This window comes from Eulemur rufifrons, chromosome 16 (genome assembly GCF_041146395.1).
Source record: "Eulemur rufifrons isolate Redbay chromosome 16, OSU_ERuf_1, whole genome shotgun sequence".
Taxonomy (NCBI): domain Eukaryota; kingdom Metazoa; phylum Chordata; class Mammalia; order Primates; family Lemuridae; genus Eulemur; species Eulemur rufifrons.
The window spans coordinates 3,026,810-3,049,246 of record NC_090998.1 but is presented as its reverse complement, the minus strand read 5'-3'; the positions used below and the strand labels follow the sequence as shown (position 1 = coordinate 3,049,246).

The window sequence follows — 22,437 nt, the reverse complement described above, 5'->3', positions numbered from 1 at the left end:
GGTACTCTGACAACACAAAGGAGAATACTTATCTGGAGATTCATGGAAGGCTTCCTGGAAAAGAGTACAACAAAGCTGGATCTTAAAGAATAAGAACAGATCAAAGAAAGATGACAAAGATGCTCCAGGCAGCAGGAAGAGCACTTTGTGGTGCTGGAAGACATCGCAGTATCTGCAGGCTGCTAGCTCTTCAGTGTTCCAAGGTACAAGGCAGGGAGTGAGGACAGATGAAGCCGCGGAAGGAGAGATCAGGACGACATCAATGCGTGGAAAGGAAAATATCAGTGTCTATCTGGATATAAAACATTGCCTCTATCTTTGTCAGACTCAACAAGACTGAGGGGAAAAGACAAGATTTTAGTTTACTGAGAAATGAATTAACTTCCTGCCCCCCTAATGGAACCTCTTATATACCATCAATAATTCAGAGCAGAAAAAATGAATCTAAGGCACCATCTGGCCATTAGGTAAAGGCTCAGTTTGAATTTTATAAAAGAGTAGTCCTACATCTGAAATCCATTTCTAATTATCTGACTCCTTCATTTAAAAAGCAATAGGGCAAAGTCATACAATATTTAGAATAATACATTATCCCTTCTTGAGCACATTAATGTTTTCCTAGGCAACCAAATATAAATTTTTAAAAGGTTACAGCACAGTGAAGAATATTAGAGGAGGTGAAGCCAATCTTTCCTCTCTATTCCTGGAGCCATCATCTAGCCCAAATTTGGCTTAATCATTTACTAGGTGTTCTACATAAGAGGGAAGGGTTATCTTGGCAAGTACACAAGTGCTGTACTAAATCCCCAAGCCCTGTTTCCTTATTCATGTAGATGATGGTGTTCTTAACATTTTGGGGAGCAGAAAATGTTTGCAAACATGATGAAAGGTGTGAGATCACTCCCTTAAAATTGTACATTTTTTGGCCAAGTGTGATGGCTCACACCTGTAATCCCAGCACTTTAGGAGGCTGAGGCAGGAGGACCACTTGAGGCCAGGAGTTCAAGACCACCCTGGACAACATAGCTTCTCTACAAAGATAAAAAATTAGCTGGGCATGGTGGCACGTGCACATGGTCCTAGCTGCTTGGGAGGCTGAGGCAGGAGGACCACTGGAGCCCAGGAGTTCAAGGCTGCAGTGAACTATGGTCACTGCACTCCAACCTGGGTGACATGGTGAGACACTGTCTCTTTAAAAAAAAAAAAAGTGTACATTTGTACAAAGCAGCATATCGTTTTAAGGGATATTCAGGCTCTCTGAAGCATATTCATGGACCCCAATTTAACACCCCTGATCTGGCTCTATCAGGGTCTGGCTTAAATTCCATCCTTTCTGTACCCCTATATCCAAACCCCCTCTTATTTCTCCTGAACTCCTAGATAGTTCTGAGTCTGGGCCACACAAAGTATTGTAATGATATATTTTGTACTACACTTCAGAATATTTTTACATGTAATCTCCCCAACTAGATTATAAATCCTTCAAGGGGAGAAAACTGCCTTAAACTTCTTTGTTATTCCCCAAGTAATGCCTAACATATACCAAACAAACGGTGATGCTCAATAAATGCTTGGCTGACAGGAAAATCGGTCCCATCTCTGATACAAAAGAAGCCCTGAACATTAGCTATTTGGATTTCCTCAGGTACTGTTAAGTACAGCTCTTTATTCATCTTTGTATTTCCACATATATGGACGGCACCTGTGTTTCTGTTGTCTAAGTTCACATAGCACTGGTGCTGAAGACAGAGTTCAAAGCCCCATCCACCCAGAATGCTCTCCCCCTCAATTCCGCCCGTCTGAATCCTTCTCATGACTTCTAAACTCAGAGGACTTATCTGTTACTCTCTGCTGTAAAACATACAGTACATAGTGTGTATCTGCCTTATTTCCCTAACTATAAATTTCTGGAGACTAAGAGTATATTTTTGTAACATTTTTGTTGTTGGTTTCTTTTCTCAGCCCCACTCCCCCATGTGCCTCACAGGATTTCATGCATATTTATTCCATTAATACAATTATATATAATTAGCATAATTATATTAATAAAATAATTAACCTTAAAGTCTTTGAGAAGTTAGACAAGTTGGTCTAGGCCTTGAATCTGGAGTCTGTTCCGCTGGAAGAGCCCTCACTTCTCTTTCTGCATGATTGCTGCCTTGGAACCACCAACCCACGTGGACGGAACATTCCTTCTGTGCAACATAACATGTCCCACTATCTGCTGCTCTAGACCTGCCAGTCTCTCTGAAGAGGAAATACATCTGTCTTCCAACTTCGACTATACACAAAGAAGAAAGACACTCAGTGGAGGTCTGAACAGGACTAAATCATTTCAGAACTGCCTTTTCATACGTAAAGTTCAGTTTAGGATGTATCATAAATAGCTCAAACATAAAAGATTCAGAACATAATAAACACCTTCTATGTCCTAGCAGAAGTCTCCTATTATTCCGAGTCATGGTCCCTCCAAGCTACCTAAGTTGGATTCCAAAACTCATTTAATTAATCCTTTCTGCTCTTCAACACAAGTCAAGATGTGACTATATGCCTTTAAAGAAGCCTTTCCTGATTAAGCCCTACACTACTGCACAACTATTTCTTTTCTTTGTACAGATGGCCTCTGACTTATGATTTTTTTATTTTACCACAAGTTTATCAAGGTATTAAATGCATTTTCAATTTACCATATTTTTGACTTGTGATTGAGTTTATTGGGATGTCCCCCATCATAAATTGAGGAGCATCTGTATTCTACAATACCTATTAAAAATCTGTACTTCCACGGTGGCTTTCTTAATATTAGTTTAGTTTTAACAACTAAATAATTGACTCCTTTATGTTCAGGGTGTGTTTAACTATTAAGTATATAATCAGCTATATAATAAATTCATAGTCATATTGCTATGTTGAAGAGAGAAGTTTAAGATTATAATCTCTGGTGCTCGCTTCGGCAGCACATATACTAAAATTGGAACGATACAGAGAAGATTAGCATGGCCCCTGCGCAAGGATGACACGCAAATTCGTGAAGCGTTCCATAAAAAAAAAAAAAAAAAGATTATAATCTCTGTTTCAAGGAGTCTGAAATCTAGCTGGGGAGATTATGTAACACAGAAGTCCTCAAACTCTGTGCCTAAAGTCACCTGTAGAACTATTAAGAATTCCTAGGCTAAAGTTGCAACCCATAACAATTAAATTAGAATCTTTAATAAAGGTAGGACCCAGACATTATATCTTGCTAAATGTAAATGGGTAAATTGCTATAATCAATTTACCTTTTCTCTATCATATCCAAAGCCCAGACATACTCTAACACAATAAACAGATAGAGGCAAAATGACTTAGACTTTTCAGTGATTGTAAGGTAAATCATTTCATTCACTGAATACTTAAAATCACTTCAGTAATAACCCAAGCTTTGTTCATTCTTGGTAAGTCATCAATAATGAAGAATTATCATGAATGAAAACAGTTATTATTTACTCGGAACCATTTCTATAATTTTCTTGAAAGACTGGAGGTTCACGAGTGAGGAAAACCCAGTCACCAAAGCCAGATCAATAGTTAAGCTAGGCACTGTAGCTCATGCCTGTAATCCTAGCACTCTGGGAGGCTGAGGGAGGATCGTTTGAGGTCAGGAGTTCAAAACCAGCCTGAGCAAGGGCAAGACCCCATCTCTACTATAAATAGAAAAAATTAGCCAGACATGGTGGCATGTGCCTATAGACTCAGCAACTCAGGAGGCTGAGGCAGAAGAATTGCTCAAGCACAGGAGTTTGAGGTTGCAGTGAGCTAGGCTGTCGCCACGGCACTCTAGCCCAGGGCGACAGAGACTTTGTCTCAAAAAGAAAAACAAACAAGAAGAACAAAAAAAAACAGTTAAGCTAGATTTTCCTGTAAAGTTATATTTACCCACCTTTTGCCAGAACACAATTCTAATGAGTCACGCACATCCTCTACCCCGTTAAAAAGGGATTTCTCTGCGTCACATGATTTATACACTCCAAGGATTATCTGTTCATTAAATCATCTCTTCAAGGAACTCCATTTTGTAAGCATCAAAAAGAAAGGTTCAAATACAGAATAATTTTACAAGGAAGAAGAAAAAGGTAGTAAAGAACAGTAATAGCATAAAGTAGCACAAAATTCCTATTTGTCCTTCATGAACTTTAGTATACTTCTCTTACTTATTTGCCCTCTCAAAATCTCCAAATGAGAAACTAATAATACGGCTTAGCAGCTATAGGATCCTCCACCCTCAAACCTCTGCAACGTGGCTAAAAGGAAAGGTAATGAGGCATTGCTGAAGATTAAAATTTTTTCATTACAGAAACTATGGATATTTCCAAACTGGGCTAAGTCTTGTTAAGTGAAAAGTTGGGAAAGTTAACAGAAATACGATACTGAATAAGTCAATCACAGTCTAACATCCCAAGAAACACATAAGATCACACTCTTTTGTTAAATAATTTGCCTTTCAGAGTTGCGTAAAATAGTCAAAGAATATCAGTTACCTCACTACGAGTGACTTGAAACAGTGTATTCTTATTAGTCTTTCATTTAATTTTTTTGACACAGAGTTTCCTTCTGTCTCCTGGGCTAGAGTGAAGTGGTTGGATCAAACTCCTGGGCTCAAGCAATCCTTCCTGCTTCAGCCTCCCGAGTAGCTGGGACTACAGGCATGCGCCACCATGCCCGGCTAATTTTTTCTATTTTTAGTAAAGACCGGGTCTTGCTCTTGCTCAGCCTGGTCTCGAACTCCTGGCCTCAAGTAATCCTCCTACCTTGGCCTCCCAGAGTGCCAGGAGTACAGGTATGAACCACTGTACCCTGCCAGTCTTTCATTTAAATTTAAAAATTTTCATCAAAAAAATTAAAAACACTTAAAAAATGTTATTAAACTCCTACCTCCTGAGTTATTTGGTATGTTCTTTATTCTTTTTTTTTTTAATATGTTCTTTATTCTTATTTTTCTTTTCTTTTTTTTGAGACAGAGTCTCACTCTGTTGCCCAGGCTAGAGTGCTGTGGTGTCAGCCTAGCTCACAGCAACCTCCAACTCCTGGGCTCAAGCAATCCTTCCTGCTTCAGCCTCCCGAGTAGCTGGGACTACAGGCATGCATCACCATGCCCGGCTAATATTTTTAGTTGTCTAGCTAATTTCTTTCTATTTTTTTTTTTTTTTTTTTTTTTTTTTTAGTAGAGACAGCGTCTTGCTCTTGCTCAGGCTGGTTTCGAATTCCTGAGCTCAAATGATCCACCTGCCTCCACCTCCCAGAGTACTAGGATTACAGGCGTGAGCCACCGGGCCCGGCCCTTTATTCTTAATCTTGGAATCACATCTGCTCTCACTTTCTGTTCACACTCTACAAGTTTTATAATCTGTTTTCATGCCATGTCAAAAGATGTAGCCTTGCCTTATAATTGCACAGCTCTTCAAATAGAAGGGTTATCCAAGGGCCAGAGAGGTCCCAAGTGCTCACAGACAGGAATTCTCAACAAGTTAATTACCTGAACTTCTAAAAACAGAACCTCTAATAGCAAGAACTGATTAAAAAAGCAAAAGCAGAAACAAAATAAAAAAAGGGCCATAACAAAATAGGTAAGAATTTTAATTCTCAGAAAAGAGACTTTTGGGGCTCTAAGCCAAGATAAGTGAAATGGAAATTTCAAAAGTTCCATCATGAAGAAATAAGGGAAAAGTTAACAAACTGACACCAAATTTAGCACAAAATAACTTTCCCCTTTATTTTTAACAGCTCAAAGCTAACAAAAGATTGAAGAACATTCTTTGTTCCACAACTAGAGGACCTTTTCATCTCATCTAAAACACGAGATCAACAAGTTTGTCAAGGCCAGGTACAGTGGCAGACGCCTATAATCCTAGCACTCTGGGAGACTGAGGTGGGAGGATTCCTTGAGCTCAGGAGTTCGAGACCAGCCTGAGCAAGAGTGAGACCCCCGTCTCTGCTAAAAATAGAAAAATTAGCCAGGCATGGTGGCGAGTGCCTGTAATCCCAGCTACTTGGGAGACTGAGGCAGGAGGATTGCTTGAGCCCAGGAGTTTGAGGTCGCTGTAGCTATGATGATGCCACAGCACTCTAGCTGGCAATGGAGCGAGACTGTCTCAAAAAACAAAAACAAAACAACAACAAAAAAAATACAAGTTTGTCAAATTACAACTTTGGAATAATATATTGCTTAATAGCCATTTCAAATTAAATACTTTTTTTCTTGCCATGGCCTCCCTACCTTACAATTTATTTCTGTATTTAGGACATGTGAAATTTTAATGAAGATTCACCAAACATTTTGTGCTCTTATGTAAGAAGTCTGAAGGAAAGAACAGATGACTATTGGAGGAAGGTTTCACTCCTGGGGACTGATTCATATAATGCAAAAATATAAAAATAGCAGCCTTTCTCTTAACAATTACTGGTATTAATAAAGAATAGGCTTTCACTAAAAGAAAAGGAACTGATTTGGGTAATAGAATACCTAAAACTTAGCATATTAGAAAAACAACATCTACAGGCAGTCTTAGCACCATCCTGACAATCTAAATCGTTAACACAAAATATTTGTACTGCTGGGAATATCCATCTCTTTGGCCCCAGTAATATAAAAAAACACAAAGGAGTAACTTCAAGGGCTCAAAAACATAATAATATTTGGGACCAAACATCAGAGTTTAAATGTACACAAAGAATTAAAGTACTATACCTTTCTTTTTTTTTAAATAAATGAAGTCCACAGAGCTTTAGTAACTTACCCAAGCTCTCTTAGCTTGCTGTGAAGAACTGGACAGCAGTAACAACAGGTAACCCTAATATAACTCTTACCATGTGCCCTTCTAAAGACTTTAACTCATCTATTTAAACCTCACCACAATGCTGTAAGATGTTTATTATTATTTCCATTTTACAGACAAGGAAACTGAAGCAACTAAAGAGGATACATAATTTTCCCAATGTCATGAAGCTGGGATTCAAGCCTAGCCATTTCACCTCCAGGGCTCGTGCCCAACTCTTAGGCCGAGGTCTCCTGCTTCCCATTCTGGCGCTTTTCCAGCCGTGTCATAGTGCCTTCTGAGTTACAGACAGAAGGACATAGAACAAGTCATTCTTGCTGTTTTCTTCAAGCAAACACACAAAGATACATGCACAACACTCTTCAATTAAAAAGGGAAGTAGATGACCTTGAGTATATGAGGGGGTACTATACTTCATTCCTGATACATTTTGGTTTCCATTTTTGCTTTGAGCTCTAGGTTTTCTAATTTTGGAAGGTGAAGCTTTGGACCCTCCCATTCGTGATCCCTTTCTAAGTGAAGAGAGACCGGCTGGGTTTTGCTGTTCTTGTTATTCCAAAAGCCCTGGCTTGGGGCCTGTGTTCACACTGGCTCTCAGTCTGGTCAAATGCAATGTTCTTGAGAGATGGGGACCTAATTATTGCCTGAGTAGCAGCCAGGACAGGAAAGAGTGTGCATTAAGTACTCAACTAAAAGGAAACATGATTTCTTTAAAAAAAGAAAAAACAAAAAGGAAGTGGAGAAGAAATAGATACGGAGATAAAGGGAATATATTAAAATAAATATAAAATATAACTTGCTTTGGTGGTAGGAACTAAGTAAAAAACAGCTTGGCAATCATTCAAGAACCATTTCAAAAATACGTTAGTAGCTACTGCTCAATGCATTGACTGGATTTTGTTGTTTTGCTCTTTTTTGGTTCACATCAGTATAAATTATTCTGCCACCTCAAGCAGTATTTCACCTTCTGAGTCAGAGCTGCTAAGCTGAGCACCTACGGACTTAACTTTTCCATCTGAAGATGCTTTGGCAAAATTCTAGAGCCCAGCTACAATGCTAAACTCATCTAGGGAAGGACTCATTCCCTGAAGCTATGCCAACAACCCTTTATCATTACTTCTCAGACTTTATATAACACCTATCTCTCAAGTTGTCATCTTATAAAATGGAAACAGATAATTGCTTTTCTCCAAACAGGACACTAACAACCAAATGCCTCTTAGAAAACTATTAACCTAAAATAGGAAAATGGAGAGTATGAAAGAAATTACAAAAGTAATTTTCCACCCAATATGAAGATCAAGACCCACAAAAAATACAGAAGACAACACAGTAAACATTCACACCCACATGTATAACAGAATTCACAAAACAGGACTTACTTTTACTGCACTAAATTGATTTTAGCTGCAACCCACTTCATTGATTTCAGATCACCTGTGTGTCACCTTCCACAGTATGAAAACTCTCATGACAAATTCTTAACCTGAAAATTTCCAAGAGATAAACAAATGCACAAAAAGCTTTTCTAGGCTTGCTATTCTTAAAATAGAAATGAGAAGCTTCATGTCAAAGAGGAAAACGACAGACTAATTTTATCCAAAATACTTAAATATTATGACAGCCGGATGACATTTCCCCCAATCATCTTTTATGTAACTGAAAATTAGACATCTTTCGTAGTAAGATTAGTACATGACAATGGAGAAAATAAAAACAAGCCTTACCACAGTGGACTTGCATTGCCCTTTGCAGGAGACAGACTTACTTCTAACGCAGCAATGCAATCCCGGGAAATGAAAGAGTGAGAGAGAGGAGGGAGGGAGCAAGGATGAGTCAGGGAGAATCACAGCACACCAGCCAGTCTGTGCCCTCACTGGGCTACAGGGCAAATAAAAGTCAGAATCAACACTCAGCGGAAGCTTCAGTCAGACTTAAGGAAAGGAAAAAAAGGCACTCTTCAGCAACACATCTGAAAACCTGACCTTTGTAAAATGTACTTTCACATCATTATCTTTGTGACATAGAAAAGCTATTCTTCCCTTTTTGTAGTTGATAAAACTGAGGGTCAGAGAAGTTAAATAAATTCCCCCCAAAATGTAGGGCTAGTATTTGGCAGAACTGAGGCCAGAAATAGATCTTGTGATTTCCAATCCTGTTCTCAACTCACAGTTCTCTGGCTAAAAAGGCAGAGAATAAAAAATAAGGTAGAAAGAGAAAACTAATAATAGAAAAAACAAACAAAAATCCCTATAATTCTAATGACAATATAAACAGTAATAGAGAAGTTACACTCCAGTTCTAGTTCTAAAAATCTAATTGCTAATTATAGTTAAGATGTATCCTCCTAATTGAATCTATATTTCTAATTGTACATCAATTATTGCCTTCTTTTGCTTTTTCATTAAACTTTAAACATCTCACAGCACGTAACATACTACACGTAGTTATTTACGTCTCCTCAACCATATCTAAGTTCAAAAGTAGGGCCTACTTTTATTCAACATTCGTATACTTAGAACCTTGCATGGTGTCTAGCATGGTACATGCAATCAATTAAAGTTTGTTGTATACTGAAAATTAATCTATGAAGGGCTTAAATAGCATTCTAGATATTAACTCATCTTCAGAAAATTCTTGTAAAATGTGCAGGGTACTATTAAAGTGATTTCAATAGTAAACTAGAGTTTATAAATAATCTGAAGAATATGCAAGAAAATTATTCATCCTAAAGCCATGTAGTTAGATAATAATGAACACTACTACGCCATTCTGCTTCTTAAGGAAAATCAACAGAAAGAGCATGAGTTGGTGCTACCTGTGATTGCTCTTCTACAGAACAGGAGATGTGTCTATTCCATTTCAAATGGCATAGAGAAATATGTTTTACCCTCATGTGACAGTGAAGATGAGTAATTATGCATGCTCAGAAGTATGCCAAGAATCTTTCCATCTAAGGTATAAAAGTTATATATGACCTAAGTCCAAGTTTGAATAATGCTGGTGATTGAAGTAACTAGGAACAAAATAATATAGATCTGTGTTTAAAAAAAAAAACAAAACCCAAGTTTGACATCATTTTAAATTTAAAGTGGTTATGTTACATCTAAACTTCAATAAGTTGCACTGTAGGATGCTTAAGGGAAAAATAATAAACATCAGTAACTGCTTTTCTCAATATCATTACAAAGGAAAAATATCCCAATGTACTAAGAAGAAAACAATCACAAAACAGGTCATAGAAGAAGCAAAACTATCTGTAGAACTACAAAAAGCATCTGTCTTAGCCATTTCTGTTAATAATACAGATAGAATACTATTTTTCTTTTGCAAATCAATATGCCCAAAGCCTGCCTGTCCTATCCACCTACGTGCTCTTGTTCCATTCATCCCACAGACCATGGCTGCCTGCTCCTCCTCCTCTTCTGCAGGTGTTCAAAACTAGCTGCACTTTGAGAGCTAGGCAATTTGTTGTACCCTGATGCTGTGTTCAAGTGCCTAAAGACAGACTCATTCCCTGTGGAAATCATACTATGGACTTTATATAACAGACATGCAACAACACACAATCAAACCAAATGATTCTCTCCTGGAACGCTTTTAAGAGCTGTCAGGGCAATGTCTAAAACAAAGTACCTTAAAGATGATTCATGTTGACAGCTTGTATCAAAGGATACATTTTCACCAATGAGCCAAAAAAAGCAGTATTTTTTGGTTTTAAACATAAACAAATGCTGAGCTTAGATCTAAAAATGTGAAATATGGATTGGGCATTCAAATTTAGAGATAAAATACTCGTGAACTAGTTATCCATGTAGTAGCTCTTTTCTTTTAGCACAGGTATCTGAGTTGAATAAAATACTTATTTTCTCTGTAACAAACTGCAATCACCAAACTGTGATGCAGCACATCATAATAAAACTGAAATCAAGAAGGGAATACATAATATTCCTTGAATTTTTCTTCTTCTTTTGTTGTAAAGTTCCACATAAGCTAAGTGGAAATTAATCTGGGGTGTCTCCTGGCTCTCCCACAAACCATACACTACACTGGCCAAAATTTTTTAAAACCTACTAAAGTAGAAAGAAAATAACAATAACAATAAATTGTCACAGTATTCATTTTTAAGAACAGCTTTAAAATATTTTTATTTTCCTAAGACAGATGCTCAGCATTTCTTTCAAAAACACTTACCAAGCATGTAACCCTAATACAGTCCATATTAGCATCAATATTAATTAAATTTCTACTTTTTAAAACTAACTCAAAGCCTCAGATACATAGTTGTTAAAAAGCAATAATGTGCCCTATATTTTCTGAGAAGTGCTCTCACTACAAAATCACTAACTGTTGGATAAATTACAACAAACATAGCTTAACAAACATTTCTAGAATCAAAGAAAGCGGCTGGGTGCAGTGGCTCACAGCTGTAATCCTAGCACTTGGGGAGGCTGAGGCAGGAGGATCACCTGAGGCCAGGAGTTTGAGACTAGCCTAGTCAACATAGCAAGACCCTGTCTCTACAAAGATTTTTTTAAAAATTAGCTGGGTGTGTTGGCATAAGCCTGTAGTCCCAGCTACTCAGGCAACTGAAGTAGGATCCCTTGAGCCCAGGAGTTAGAGGTTACAATGAGCTATGATGATACCACTGTACTCTAGCCCAGGTAACAGAGCAAGACACTGTCTCAATCAATCAAATATGAAAGAACTACTAAAGAATCACTACAAAGAAAAAAATTCAATAGAAAAGTGGGCAAATGACATGAACCCATAGTATTTCATAGACAAAGAAACATAAATGGCTCATAAACATAAAAAGAGGCTAAAGCTCCTTAGTGCTCACAGAAATCCAAATTAAATCCACAATGAATTATCAATTTATACCCATAAGTAATGAAAAATTAATAAGTCTCTAAATATTATACAAAGTGGTATCCTGGATTAGATCCTGAAAGAGAAAAATTACCGGAAAATGGGTGAAATCCATATAAAGTCTGCAGTTTAGTTAATTTAATGTACAAATATTAATCTCTTGGTTTTGACAAAGGTATGGTTATGTAAGATGTTAACACTAGGAGCAACTGGGTGAAAAGTATATGAGAGCTCTTGGTTTTATCTTTGTAACTATTTTGTAAATCCAAAATTATTTCAAACTTATTTTAATAAATGATTTAAAAATTAATAACTTACAATACTATTAAGGAAGACGTAGAACAACAAAAACTCATATTGTTTACAGACTATAAACTGGAAAACCACTCTGGAAAACACTTTGGCATTATTCGATAAATTAGAACATACCTTTTTTTTTTTTTTTTTTGAGACAGAGTCTCGCTCTGTCGCCCCAGGTAGAGTGCAGTGGTGTCATCATAGGTCACTGCAACCTCAAACTCCTGGGCTCAAGTGATCCTCCTGTCTCAGCCTCCTGAGTAGCTGGGACTACAGGCATGCGCCACCACGAAGCCCAGCTAATTTTTCTATTTTTAGTAGAGACAGGGTCTTACTCTTGCTCAGGCTGGTCTCAAACTCCTGACCTCAAGCGATCCTCCTGCCTCAGCCTCCAAAGTGCTAGGATTACAGGTGTGGGCCACTGCACCCAGCCTAGAACATATCTGTATTCTATGATCCCAAAATTCTATTCCCAAGTGTAAATCCACAGAAACTCTTGCACATATGTGTAAGAATGTTTATAACAGTGATGTTTGTAATAGCAAAAAGGTGGAATTGTCCACTGACTAGATTATAGATAGGTAAACTGCGGTATATTTACACAATGAAATATCAAACGCCACCCAATGAATCAACCTAGGGGGTGCATGCATTCTCAATGGGGACGCTATCAAGGGTGAAAAGTTTGAGTCAAAGAGACAGGAGAAATCTTAGATATTATAATGGTGTGCGGCCCTCCGAATGGCCACAGTACATAAACAAACATATTAAAAATTTCATGGGGGGAGGAAGGAGATGACTAGGGGATAAAAAAAATGTCTAGCAAGTATCTTTAGCAGAGTGATACTGAAAAGAAGGTTGAAAAAAAATGACGTAGGTGACTCTCAAACACATAACATTGAGTGAAAAAAGCAAGTTACAGAAGACAAATAGTGTGACACTATTTACATAAAGTTCAAAACATACAATTAATATAATTGTCTAAGAATAGATACATATGTAGTCAAACTATGATTTTAAAAAATTCAGAATTGGAATTACCCCTGTGAAGTGGATAGAAGCATATATAAATCTAGGATGGAAAAAAAGGAGATTCAAAAGTGCTAGGTATGGTCTTTTCTTAGACTGGGAAAGCAGATATATAGGAGTTCATTTTATTATTCCTCATCCCTTAGTTATTTATATATTTTTATTTTTTTAATTTTTAATTATTATGGGTACATAATTGTGTATCTCATATATTTTTGATAGTATATGTTTCATAATTAAGAACTATTTAAATGTACCACATATCAATTTACTATAAGTAAACTCTTAGCTTTACTTAAACCGTATTAGCAGCCTTTCCATTAATCATCATCCAATACTTTTATTAGTATAAAAACCTAGGCTGGCACAATTCACAATAGCAAAGATGTGGAAACAACCCAAATGCCCATCAATACATGATTGGATTAGTAAGCTGTGGTATATGTATACCATGGAATATTACTCAGCTATAAGGAATAATGAAGATACGACATCTCTATGGTTCTCCTGGACAGAGTTGGAACCCATTATATTAAGTGAAGTATCCCAAGAATGGAAAAACAAGCATCACATGTACTCACCAGAAAATTGGTTTCCCTGAACATCACCTAAATACACATCTGGGAATGACAACAATCAGATATCAGACTGAGGTGGGGGGTGGGGGAGGGGATGGGGGTATGCCTACCAATGAGTGCACTGCGCACCCTTTGGGGAATGGTAACGCTTGAAGGTGCTGACTCGGGAAGGGGGGGGTGGGGAAGGGAGGGATATATACCTACATGATGGGTGCAATGCGCACTACCTGGGGAACAGACACGCCTGGAGCTCTGACTTGGGGGGAAAGGCGGTACATGGGCAACGTATGTAACCTGCAATTCTGTATCCCCCATAACAATAAGATGAAATAAAAAAAATAAAAAATAAAAACTTTTTAACACATTAAAAAAAAAAAAAAAACCTAGGCTGTTAAAAACAACAAAAGACTTAGCCAGGTGCAATGCCACACACCTGTACTCTCAGCTACTCAGGAGGCTGAGGCAGGAGGATGGCCTGAGCCCAGAAGTTTGAGGCTGTAATTGTGCCATGATTGTGCCTGTGAATAGCCACTGCACTCCAGCCTGGGCAACAAAAACAACAACAACCAACAACAACAGCCTACTTATTTTTTAGAGAAAAGAGTTTTAATACGTAATGGCTCATACCCAGCCGCCTTGCTGAATGATGTACTCTGCCGCGTGGTCCTCCAGGTATGTCACACCAAATTGTAGCAGGGCACTCAAAGGCTCTTGACCACTTCTTGTCAACTCCAGAAGCATTTGTCGTAGCAAAACCAGAGGCACCAAAATCTTCAATGCATGGATGAGAGAATAAAAAAACCAAACTGAAATTCTTATAATGCATTTTATATGTTCAACTGCTAGAAAATTACACTCAGATATACACTATGGTATTTCATTTTCATTATAAAAAAGGAAATAAAATGCCAACTCCTGTTAGGATTTTTCTGAATATTGAACGTAGGTTTTATAAATAGGATGGTAGAAATAGTTATTGAAAATAATTGGGCATGTATGTGTGAAATAATTTATGTATAAGGAAATACACTGAAGGATTATTTATAATAGCAAAAAACTAGAAACAACCCAATGAGGATCAGTTAAATAAATTTTAGTTAGCTAGTAAAATACGTAGCTGTTAAAAAGAATTAGATTATTCTACCTAATCACCAAGATTTACTTTAAGTGAAAAAAAAGCAAGATAAAGGAGAGCATGTACAATATGGTACCATTTATGCAAAAAAAAAAATACACATGTATATATTAGTATAATCCTATAATATCGCTGGAAAAATACACAAGAAATTGGTAATAATGGTTGCCTAAGAGGAGGGGAACCAGGTGACTGGCAACAAGAGAGAAAACTGTTATTTTTCAAAGCATATCTTTCTGTACTTGTTGCATTTTGTACTGTATACTTTTATTATCTACATGAAAATAAGACCTTTTTAAAATTATGAGCTATCTTGTAAAGGTCATCAAAAGTCAAATGTAAAAGACACATTATACCCTATACCTAATAACCCTGTGGCTGAATATTTAAGTCATCAAAATTTACAACAGAAACTAAGTAGAGTCCCTTGCCTTCCTTAAAAAAAATTACATATTGCATATTGAAAAAAACTAAGTGTTCCAGCTATCCATCTGCAAGCAATCTCTTTTGTCTAAAACATCAAGAGGTCTCCACATGACTGGAAAAGGAATGCAGAAGGAAATGAAACCAATTCCAATTCCTTGTTACTGGATTGCCAAGGAAATAACTGAGGATGACAAAATATTTCTGCAGAAGAGAACAAACAAAAAAACAATGAGTTTGTATTTCATATTAATATTCTTTGGCTTTTAAGTAAAAGCGGCCTTGAGGGAGTCTATATCAAAGTCTGAAAGAAAGAATGCAACAAACACATATCTTTACTTTTCGACATTCTAAAAGAACTCCAGCCTAAAATACATTGAAACCCTCCCCTTCACAATAATGGAAGGGTATAGGCCATAAAGAATACATTAGCACATTCAGGAATAACATTAATCCGGTGTCAGGCAGAGGTTGGGGGGGAGGGGATGGGTGTATACATAATGAGTGCGTTGCGCACTGTCTAGGGGATGGACACACTTGAAGCTCTGATTTGGGGGTGGGGGGAGGAGGGGGCAAGGGCAATATACATAACCTAAACTTTTGTACCCCCATAATATGCTGAAATAAAAAAAATAAATAAAAGAGAGAGAGGAAAAAAAAAAAAGAAGAATACATTAGGCTTTTTCCACAATAAGAAAGCCTACTATACTATTAAAAAAAATTGTTCATATTTTGCCTTGGGCAGAAACAAGTAAGGAATGGCTCCTGAATCAACCTTGCTAATTCATACGAAATCAACTTCAAAGGCCTGGATGTTCTGTACAAAAACATTCTAAATTCCCATAATAATCCACAATAATACAACATTTTAAAGTTATTCATGTTTAAGCTTTATTAACTTGGGGAAATGAGTTGCAAACATTTTATACTTGCTACATAAAATAACACATCCTGTTATTTGTTCCAAATTTACTCCCTTCGTGTATCAAAAAGTAGATACCCTAGTTTTACTGTATAAAAATCTAGAGATAAATCTGCAATCTGCAATCCTCTTTTACTCATGTCTTAACCTTAGTCCTTGATCATAGTCACTGTGTCTTCAGGCTGAAATCTACTAATCTTGTAGTCTGTTCTTCACATGGCAACTACTCCGTTGCTTTGATCATTTAAGTTATCCTTTTCTGGATCATCTCCATTCCAATGAGATGTTTCTTGAAATGCAGTAACCACAGTGCAGAAACTTCATTTTACAAAACTAACATTTTCTGTTGGGTTGGTAATACTCTTCTTGGTAGTACAAATTATGTCAGATGATTCATTTTTCCCTCTCATTCCTCATACAATTATTAAATGACTACTCCATACTAGGCTTACCTATTTCACACATTATCTTCAGGAACCTGAATGATGACTTCCAGGCCCACTATCTTTTAAGTACAGTTTAGATTGCCTTTAAGTGGTTAAACCCACTTGCTCACACACAAAACTTCATGAGTTAATTCCACAACTGACCTTCATCAACTTGACATTTTACTGCCCACAAGTATTTTATATCATCTGTACACCTGATGTTTTTATACTTCCCTCTCCCATATTATTTTTTTAAAAATATTAAAACAAAACTGGATCCCCAAGCATCCACTCCTAGAAAGTCCCACTACTCAAATTTCTAGTAAGCACATAGTCTTACCCTTTGATTCTTTCTCTAAGTCATTTCCTTACTGGAAAATGGTAATTCCCACATCATATATGAATTATTATTTTCTTCAATTGATTTTGCAATGGAATGCTAAGGACTTTCGACCATCAAAAAGGAATACTTCCACTGGCTTACCTTTATCCACATACTTATTTAAATCTCGTGACATCTCCTTAAATGCACTTGGTGGCCTCTTCCTCCAATAGGTTAGAGATACTTAAATTTAATAATGTTATCCTTTTATTAAAGAATATATGAACTTACCTGGTGTAGAAATGAAGCATACTAATTTATACTCTTAGGGATATTTGTGATGATAATTTCATATTTTGGTCCATCAGTCTACTATTTAACCCTTCTGTGCCTTAACGATTCTAGTAATATCACATTTTGCAAATTTTGCACCTAACTCATTGATTAGGTTTGATTTTCTTTGACCTGTCTGCTTCAAAATATAATTTAAGGGATAACCAGACACTATGTGTCACCCAGTGTGCTGCAATAGGATGTAGATAAAACCACCAATGAAATATTCTTGCCAAAAAGGCTGAACCTAAATCTGATCAGGAAGGAAATACAGACACAGAAGAATATGTTAAGTGACCTCTCAAGAGATGTAGTCAATAAAATCCAGAAAGTAAGAATTTTAAAGAAAAAAAACCTGTAAGTAAATTAGAGAGAGAGAGAAAATAGGGAGTATAAGTCTATATATTAAAAGAGAGTTAAGTTACAATTATTCCATTTATATGAAATGTCCAGAAGAGACACGTTCATAGAGACAGAAAGTAGAGGAATTGTTGCCAGGGCTGGGAGGAGTATGAAATAGGGAGTGACCGCTAATAGGTACGGGGTTTCTTTTGGCATGATGAAAATGTTCTGCAATTAGATAGTATTGACAGTTGCACAACTTTGTGGATATACTAAAAACCTGTGAATTGTGTATATTAGAAGGGTAAATGCTATGGTATGTGAACTATATTTCAATTTTAAAAAAGGAAGGACTTAAGAAATGTATTGGCTGGGCGCGGTGGCTCACGCCTGTAATCCTAGCACTCTGGGAGGCTGAGGCGGGTGGATCGTTCGAGCTCAGGAATTAGAGACCAGCCTGAGCTGGTCTCTAACTTTTCTTTCTACTAAAAATAGAAAGAAATTAGCTGAACAACTAAAAATATATAGAAAAAATTAGCCGGGCATGGTTGCGCATGTCTGTAATCTCAGCTACTTGGGAGGCTGAGGCAGGAGGATTGGTTGAGCCCAGGAGTTGGAGGTTGCTGTGAGCGAGGCTGACACCATGGCACTCTAGCCTGGACAACAGAGTGAGACTCTATCTCAAAAAAAAAAAAAAAAAGAAAGAAATATATCAACCAAATGCAATACATGATCCTTGTTGGATCTTGATTCAAACAAACCAACTTTAAAAAATACATTTATGGGCCGGGCGCGGTGGCTCACGCCTGTAATCCTAGCACTCTGGGAGGCCGAGGCGGGTGGATCGCTCAAGGTCAGGAGTTCGAGACCAGCCTGAGCAAGAGTGAGACCCCGTCTCTACTAAAAATAGAAAGAAATTATATGGACAACTAAAATATATACATACAAAAAAATTAGCCGGGCATGGTGGTGCATGCCTGTAGTCCCAGCTACTCGGGAGGCTGAGGCAGGAGGATCGCTTGAGCCCAGGAGTTTGAGGTTGCTGTGAGCTAGGCTGAAGCCACGGCACTCACTCTAGCCCGGGCAACAGAGTGAGACTCTGTCTCAAAAAAAATAAATAAAAAAAAATAAAATAAAATAAAAAAAAATAAAATAAAAAATACATTTATGGCTGAGCTGCTGGTGTGTGTCTATAGTCCCAGCTACTCGAAAGGCTGAGGCAGGGGGATCACTTGAGTCCAGGAGTTTAGCCTGGACAACACAGCGAAACCTCATCTCTAAGAAAAAAATAATAATAAAATTTTAAAAATTAAAAAAATACATTTATGAGACAACTGGGGAGATCTGAATAGATTATGATCTGAGTAGATTATGTGATTATGTGATAATATTAAAGAATTAGTATTAGTATTTTTAGGTGTGATAATGGTATAATCAGTAGGTTAAGAAGGATACATTATTCTTATAAACACATGCTAATGTATTTTTAAATAAAATATGTCTAGTATCTGCTTCAAAATAATCTGGAAGGAGAATAGGAATGTGTAAAGAAACAGATGAAACACGATCAACCAAATATTGATAATTATTGAAGTTGAGTAATGGATACATGGGTGTGTTACACTATTCTCTGTGCTTCTGTATATGCTTGAAATTTTAATGAGACTTGAAAAGATTAGAGATTAATATTTCAAGAAAAATTAACACAAGAGGTCTGCACAGGACTGTCTCCTGGCCCTAGCCCAGGCGGTGGGGGGGGTCTGCAGCCGCTCATGGCCCCCACAGCAGGTCTCTGTGTACCGACATATCTGCATACTTATCAATAAAGCCTTTTGCTCCTTAAAAAAAATTAACAAAGGAAGAGAATTCACTTATCTTTGCTTTTTATTTTTCTAAAATCTGTTACACTGTGAACATCATGTAGTGACACTAACATTCTAGCTGTTTTTTCCTCTTTGATAGTCATTTTCTTTTTTTCTAAAAGCAGATACACACATAGGAAAAAATAATATCCATGAGGGTAAAAGAAAAAGAAAATCACCTACAATTCTGAGATAACTACTATATATTTTGTACCTTTTTTTGAGACAAGGTCTTGCTCTGGTGCCCAGGCTGGAGTACAGTGGAGTCATCATAGTTCACTACACCCTTAAATTCCTGGGCTCACGTGATCTTTCTGCCTCAGCCTCCCAAGTAGCTGGGACTACAGGCATGTGCCACCATGCCCAGCTAGGTTTTTTTTTGTTTTTGTTTTTGTTTTGCAGAGATGGGGTCCCAATATTGCCCAGGCTAGTCTCAGACACTCCTGACCTCAAGTAATCTAGGATTACAGGAGTAAGCCACTGAGCCTGGCCACTACTATGTATTTTGGCACATATCATTTCAGTTCTTTTTCTGGGCATATACATTCTATATATGCTACATTTATCCACGTGCATTTTTTTTTAACAAAAAGATCATACTGTTAATACAGGTTTGTGACCAATTTTTTTCCTACTCTTTTTGGGATATATTTCAAGAGCATTTTACCCAGATGCCTTTAACATCCCTTTACTAAAGAACTGATAATCAGTTTGCCCCAAACCTGGCATCCTTTGTGGACTTTTTTTTCTTTTTTCTCTGACAGGTGTTTCATCTGAGCCTCATTTACTTGACAGATAGCAAGATACATATGAATAATATCATCTCAGAATTTTGCCAACATTCATGCAAAATGTAAAATATGACATAATTACTTCAAATAAGCCAATCTGATTTTGATTGTGGTGGTAGAAGTGTGGAGATTTTCATGACTTGTTATCATAAACCAGGTTCTTTTCAGCCCTGGAGGACTCAGAAGGAGTAATACTGGATTCAGCAGAGCAAGTAATATTCTAACTGGCATGCTTCATATATGGGAGGTGTTCAAGCCACTACCTTGAAGGTCAACAGATGAGGAGCCAAAATGAAACGGTAAAGAGGATGGTGGTGGAAAGGGTGAAAAGGGATAGTAAAGACTGGTTTACTCAGTTTTTTTAGGATAACCCTAGGATAGGGGGGTGCATACAAGAGTTGCCTATAGCAGTCACTTAGACAGGAGTGACAGGAAGAGAACATAAAATACGGGAAGAAGGCTAGTAATATTAGGTACCTAAATATTTGATGTTTGATATACTAACAAATATATCATAACCAAACTCATTTTTTATTTACGAAATCTATTTCAAATGTCTACATGAGAGAATATTTTCTTTTTTCTTTCCAAAAAAGCAAATGAGGCAAATAGATATTTTAACAAATTATGTACCGATAAGTAACATACTAAAACTCATTATAATAAATGACTATTTGGGAACAAGATCCCATATGTTAAAGCTAATATAATACCTGCTGTTTACTGAGTGCTTACTATAGTGGCAGACAACGTGCTAAATAAGTATTTAACAAATATTATCTAATTTAATTCTAATAAAACTTAGGAGGTTAATATTTTTTCCATTTCATTTTTTTAAGTCCCCGCCCTGCCTATTTTTTCCATTTCACGGATGAGGAAACTAAGATTTAGAGAGCTTAATTAACCTGCCCAAAGACATACATCTCGTCCATGGCAAAGTTATGATTTGAAAACACACACACACAGAGTTAGGTACATAAGGTAACATGGTCTGACCCATATTGTAACAGTTCTGAGTAGAGAAGGCTATTTGTAAAAGTAATTTTACTGACTTTCTCATCCCTAACACTAGATCACTCAGGGTCACACTTCTTGCTCAAACTGAGCTGACCTACCCTATACTGCATCCCCTTAGACTCCACCTTTTCAAGGTGGTAAGTAGATAATACAGTCTAAGATAATGGATAAGCAGTATGGTACAGTGGGAAAAAAACTGAAGCTACTAGAATCAGAAGATCTTAGCTCTAGTGCTGGTTCCAATATTTACTAGTCAAGGTGTTCTAGCCAAGTCATTTAACTTTTCTTTCTGATTAGTCACCCAGCCTAACAGAACAAGACATAATAAAATCCATTCTGCCTTCTGCAAAGGGTAGATGGTTGGGATGATCAAATGAGATGTGACATGAGATACTGTGTAATCTATAAAACACAAATGGTATTCATCTAAGAGAGTCAGAAGAGGCTATCTTCCAAATGAAGTCCTTATTATTTCCGCCCAAGACATACTCGTTTGTTAACAAATAACCATCTGCAGATAAGAAATGATGGGAAATTCAGGACAGATATTGGACACATATTTTTGAGCCTAGCAGAACCTTGCAGCATTAAACAAAAGACAAGCTTAACCAAAAAATATTCACTTAACACAGATTTATGCATTAAATACCGAGCCCTAACAGTTTTCTGCTGCATGATGCTAGCAATTCTTCCTAAACTTTATAATTAACACACAAAAATCTTATAAGAGAAAAGATAATTTGATTAATACCTTATTCCAGCCGGTGGCATGAACTGTGGTCTCCAATGTACATTCCCGAAATGCCTGATATGTCACTGGCCTGTAGAGATTTTTTAAAAAGTCTGTGTCATAAAGAAGGAAAATTCTAAATTTCCAGATTAAAAAATATACAATCACTACTTTGTTGAATTTTTGCTAAAGTGACAATGATTATTCAACATATTACCTTAAGATGTGGCATTTAACATTTGGCATGTATTTTTTAAAGCATTTTATAGGCTAAGATGCATGCTTGGGAAAGTATTTAAAATATATTACAAGATAAATATATATTCTAATAAATTTTTTGGAATTGCTTGGAACTTATTTGATAAGATTTCTATGTGGCAGATAAATACCTGGATTATTAATACAGGATCAAAGAAAACAAATAAAAATGATCTTAGTAAAATTAAAAACACAATTTTAACTTTTTTAAAGGCAAAAAATCTAAAATAGGCCAGGCGCGGTGGCTCACGCCTGTAATCCTAGCACTCTGGGAGGCCGAGGTGGG

General features: G+C 36.9%; 1 protein-coding gene and 1 non-coding gene across 2 annotated transcripts in view; one reads left to right on the top strand and one right to left on the bottom strand.

Annotated features, from left to right (window-relative positions):
• Nucleotides 1-22,437, bottom strand: part of BCL2L13 (BCL2 like 13) — a 91,032-nt gene that overhangs the window by 7,966 nt on the left and 60,629 nt on the right. Inside the window, exons 5-6 of the mRNA XM_069491617.1 lie at nucleotides 21,915-21,984; nucleotides 14,216-14,359 (exon numbers count right to left, since the gene is read on the bottom strand). Of these exons, the coding sequence (XP_069347718.1) occupies nucleotides 14,216-14,359; nucleotides 21,915-21,984 (214 nt within the window). The remainder of the gene's footprint in view (nucleotides 1-14,215; nucleotides 14,360-21,914; nucleotides 21,985-22,437) is intronic.
• Nucleotides 2,942-3,048, top strand: LOC138397669 (U6 spliceosomal RNA). Its single transcript, XR_011235802.1, has one exon. It is a non-coding gene; the product is annotated as a U6 spliceosomal RNA (small nuclear RNA).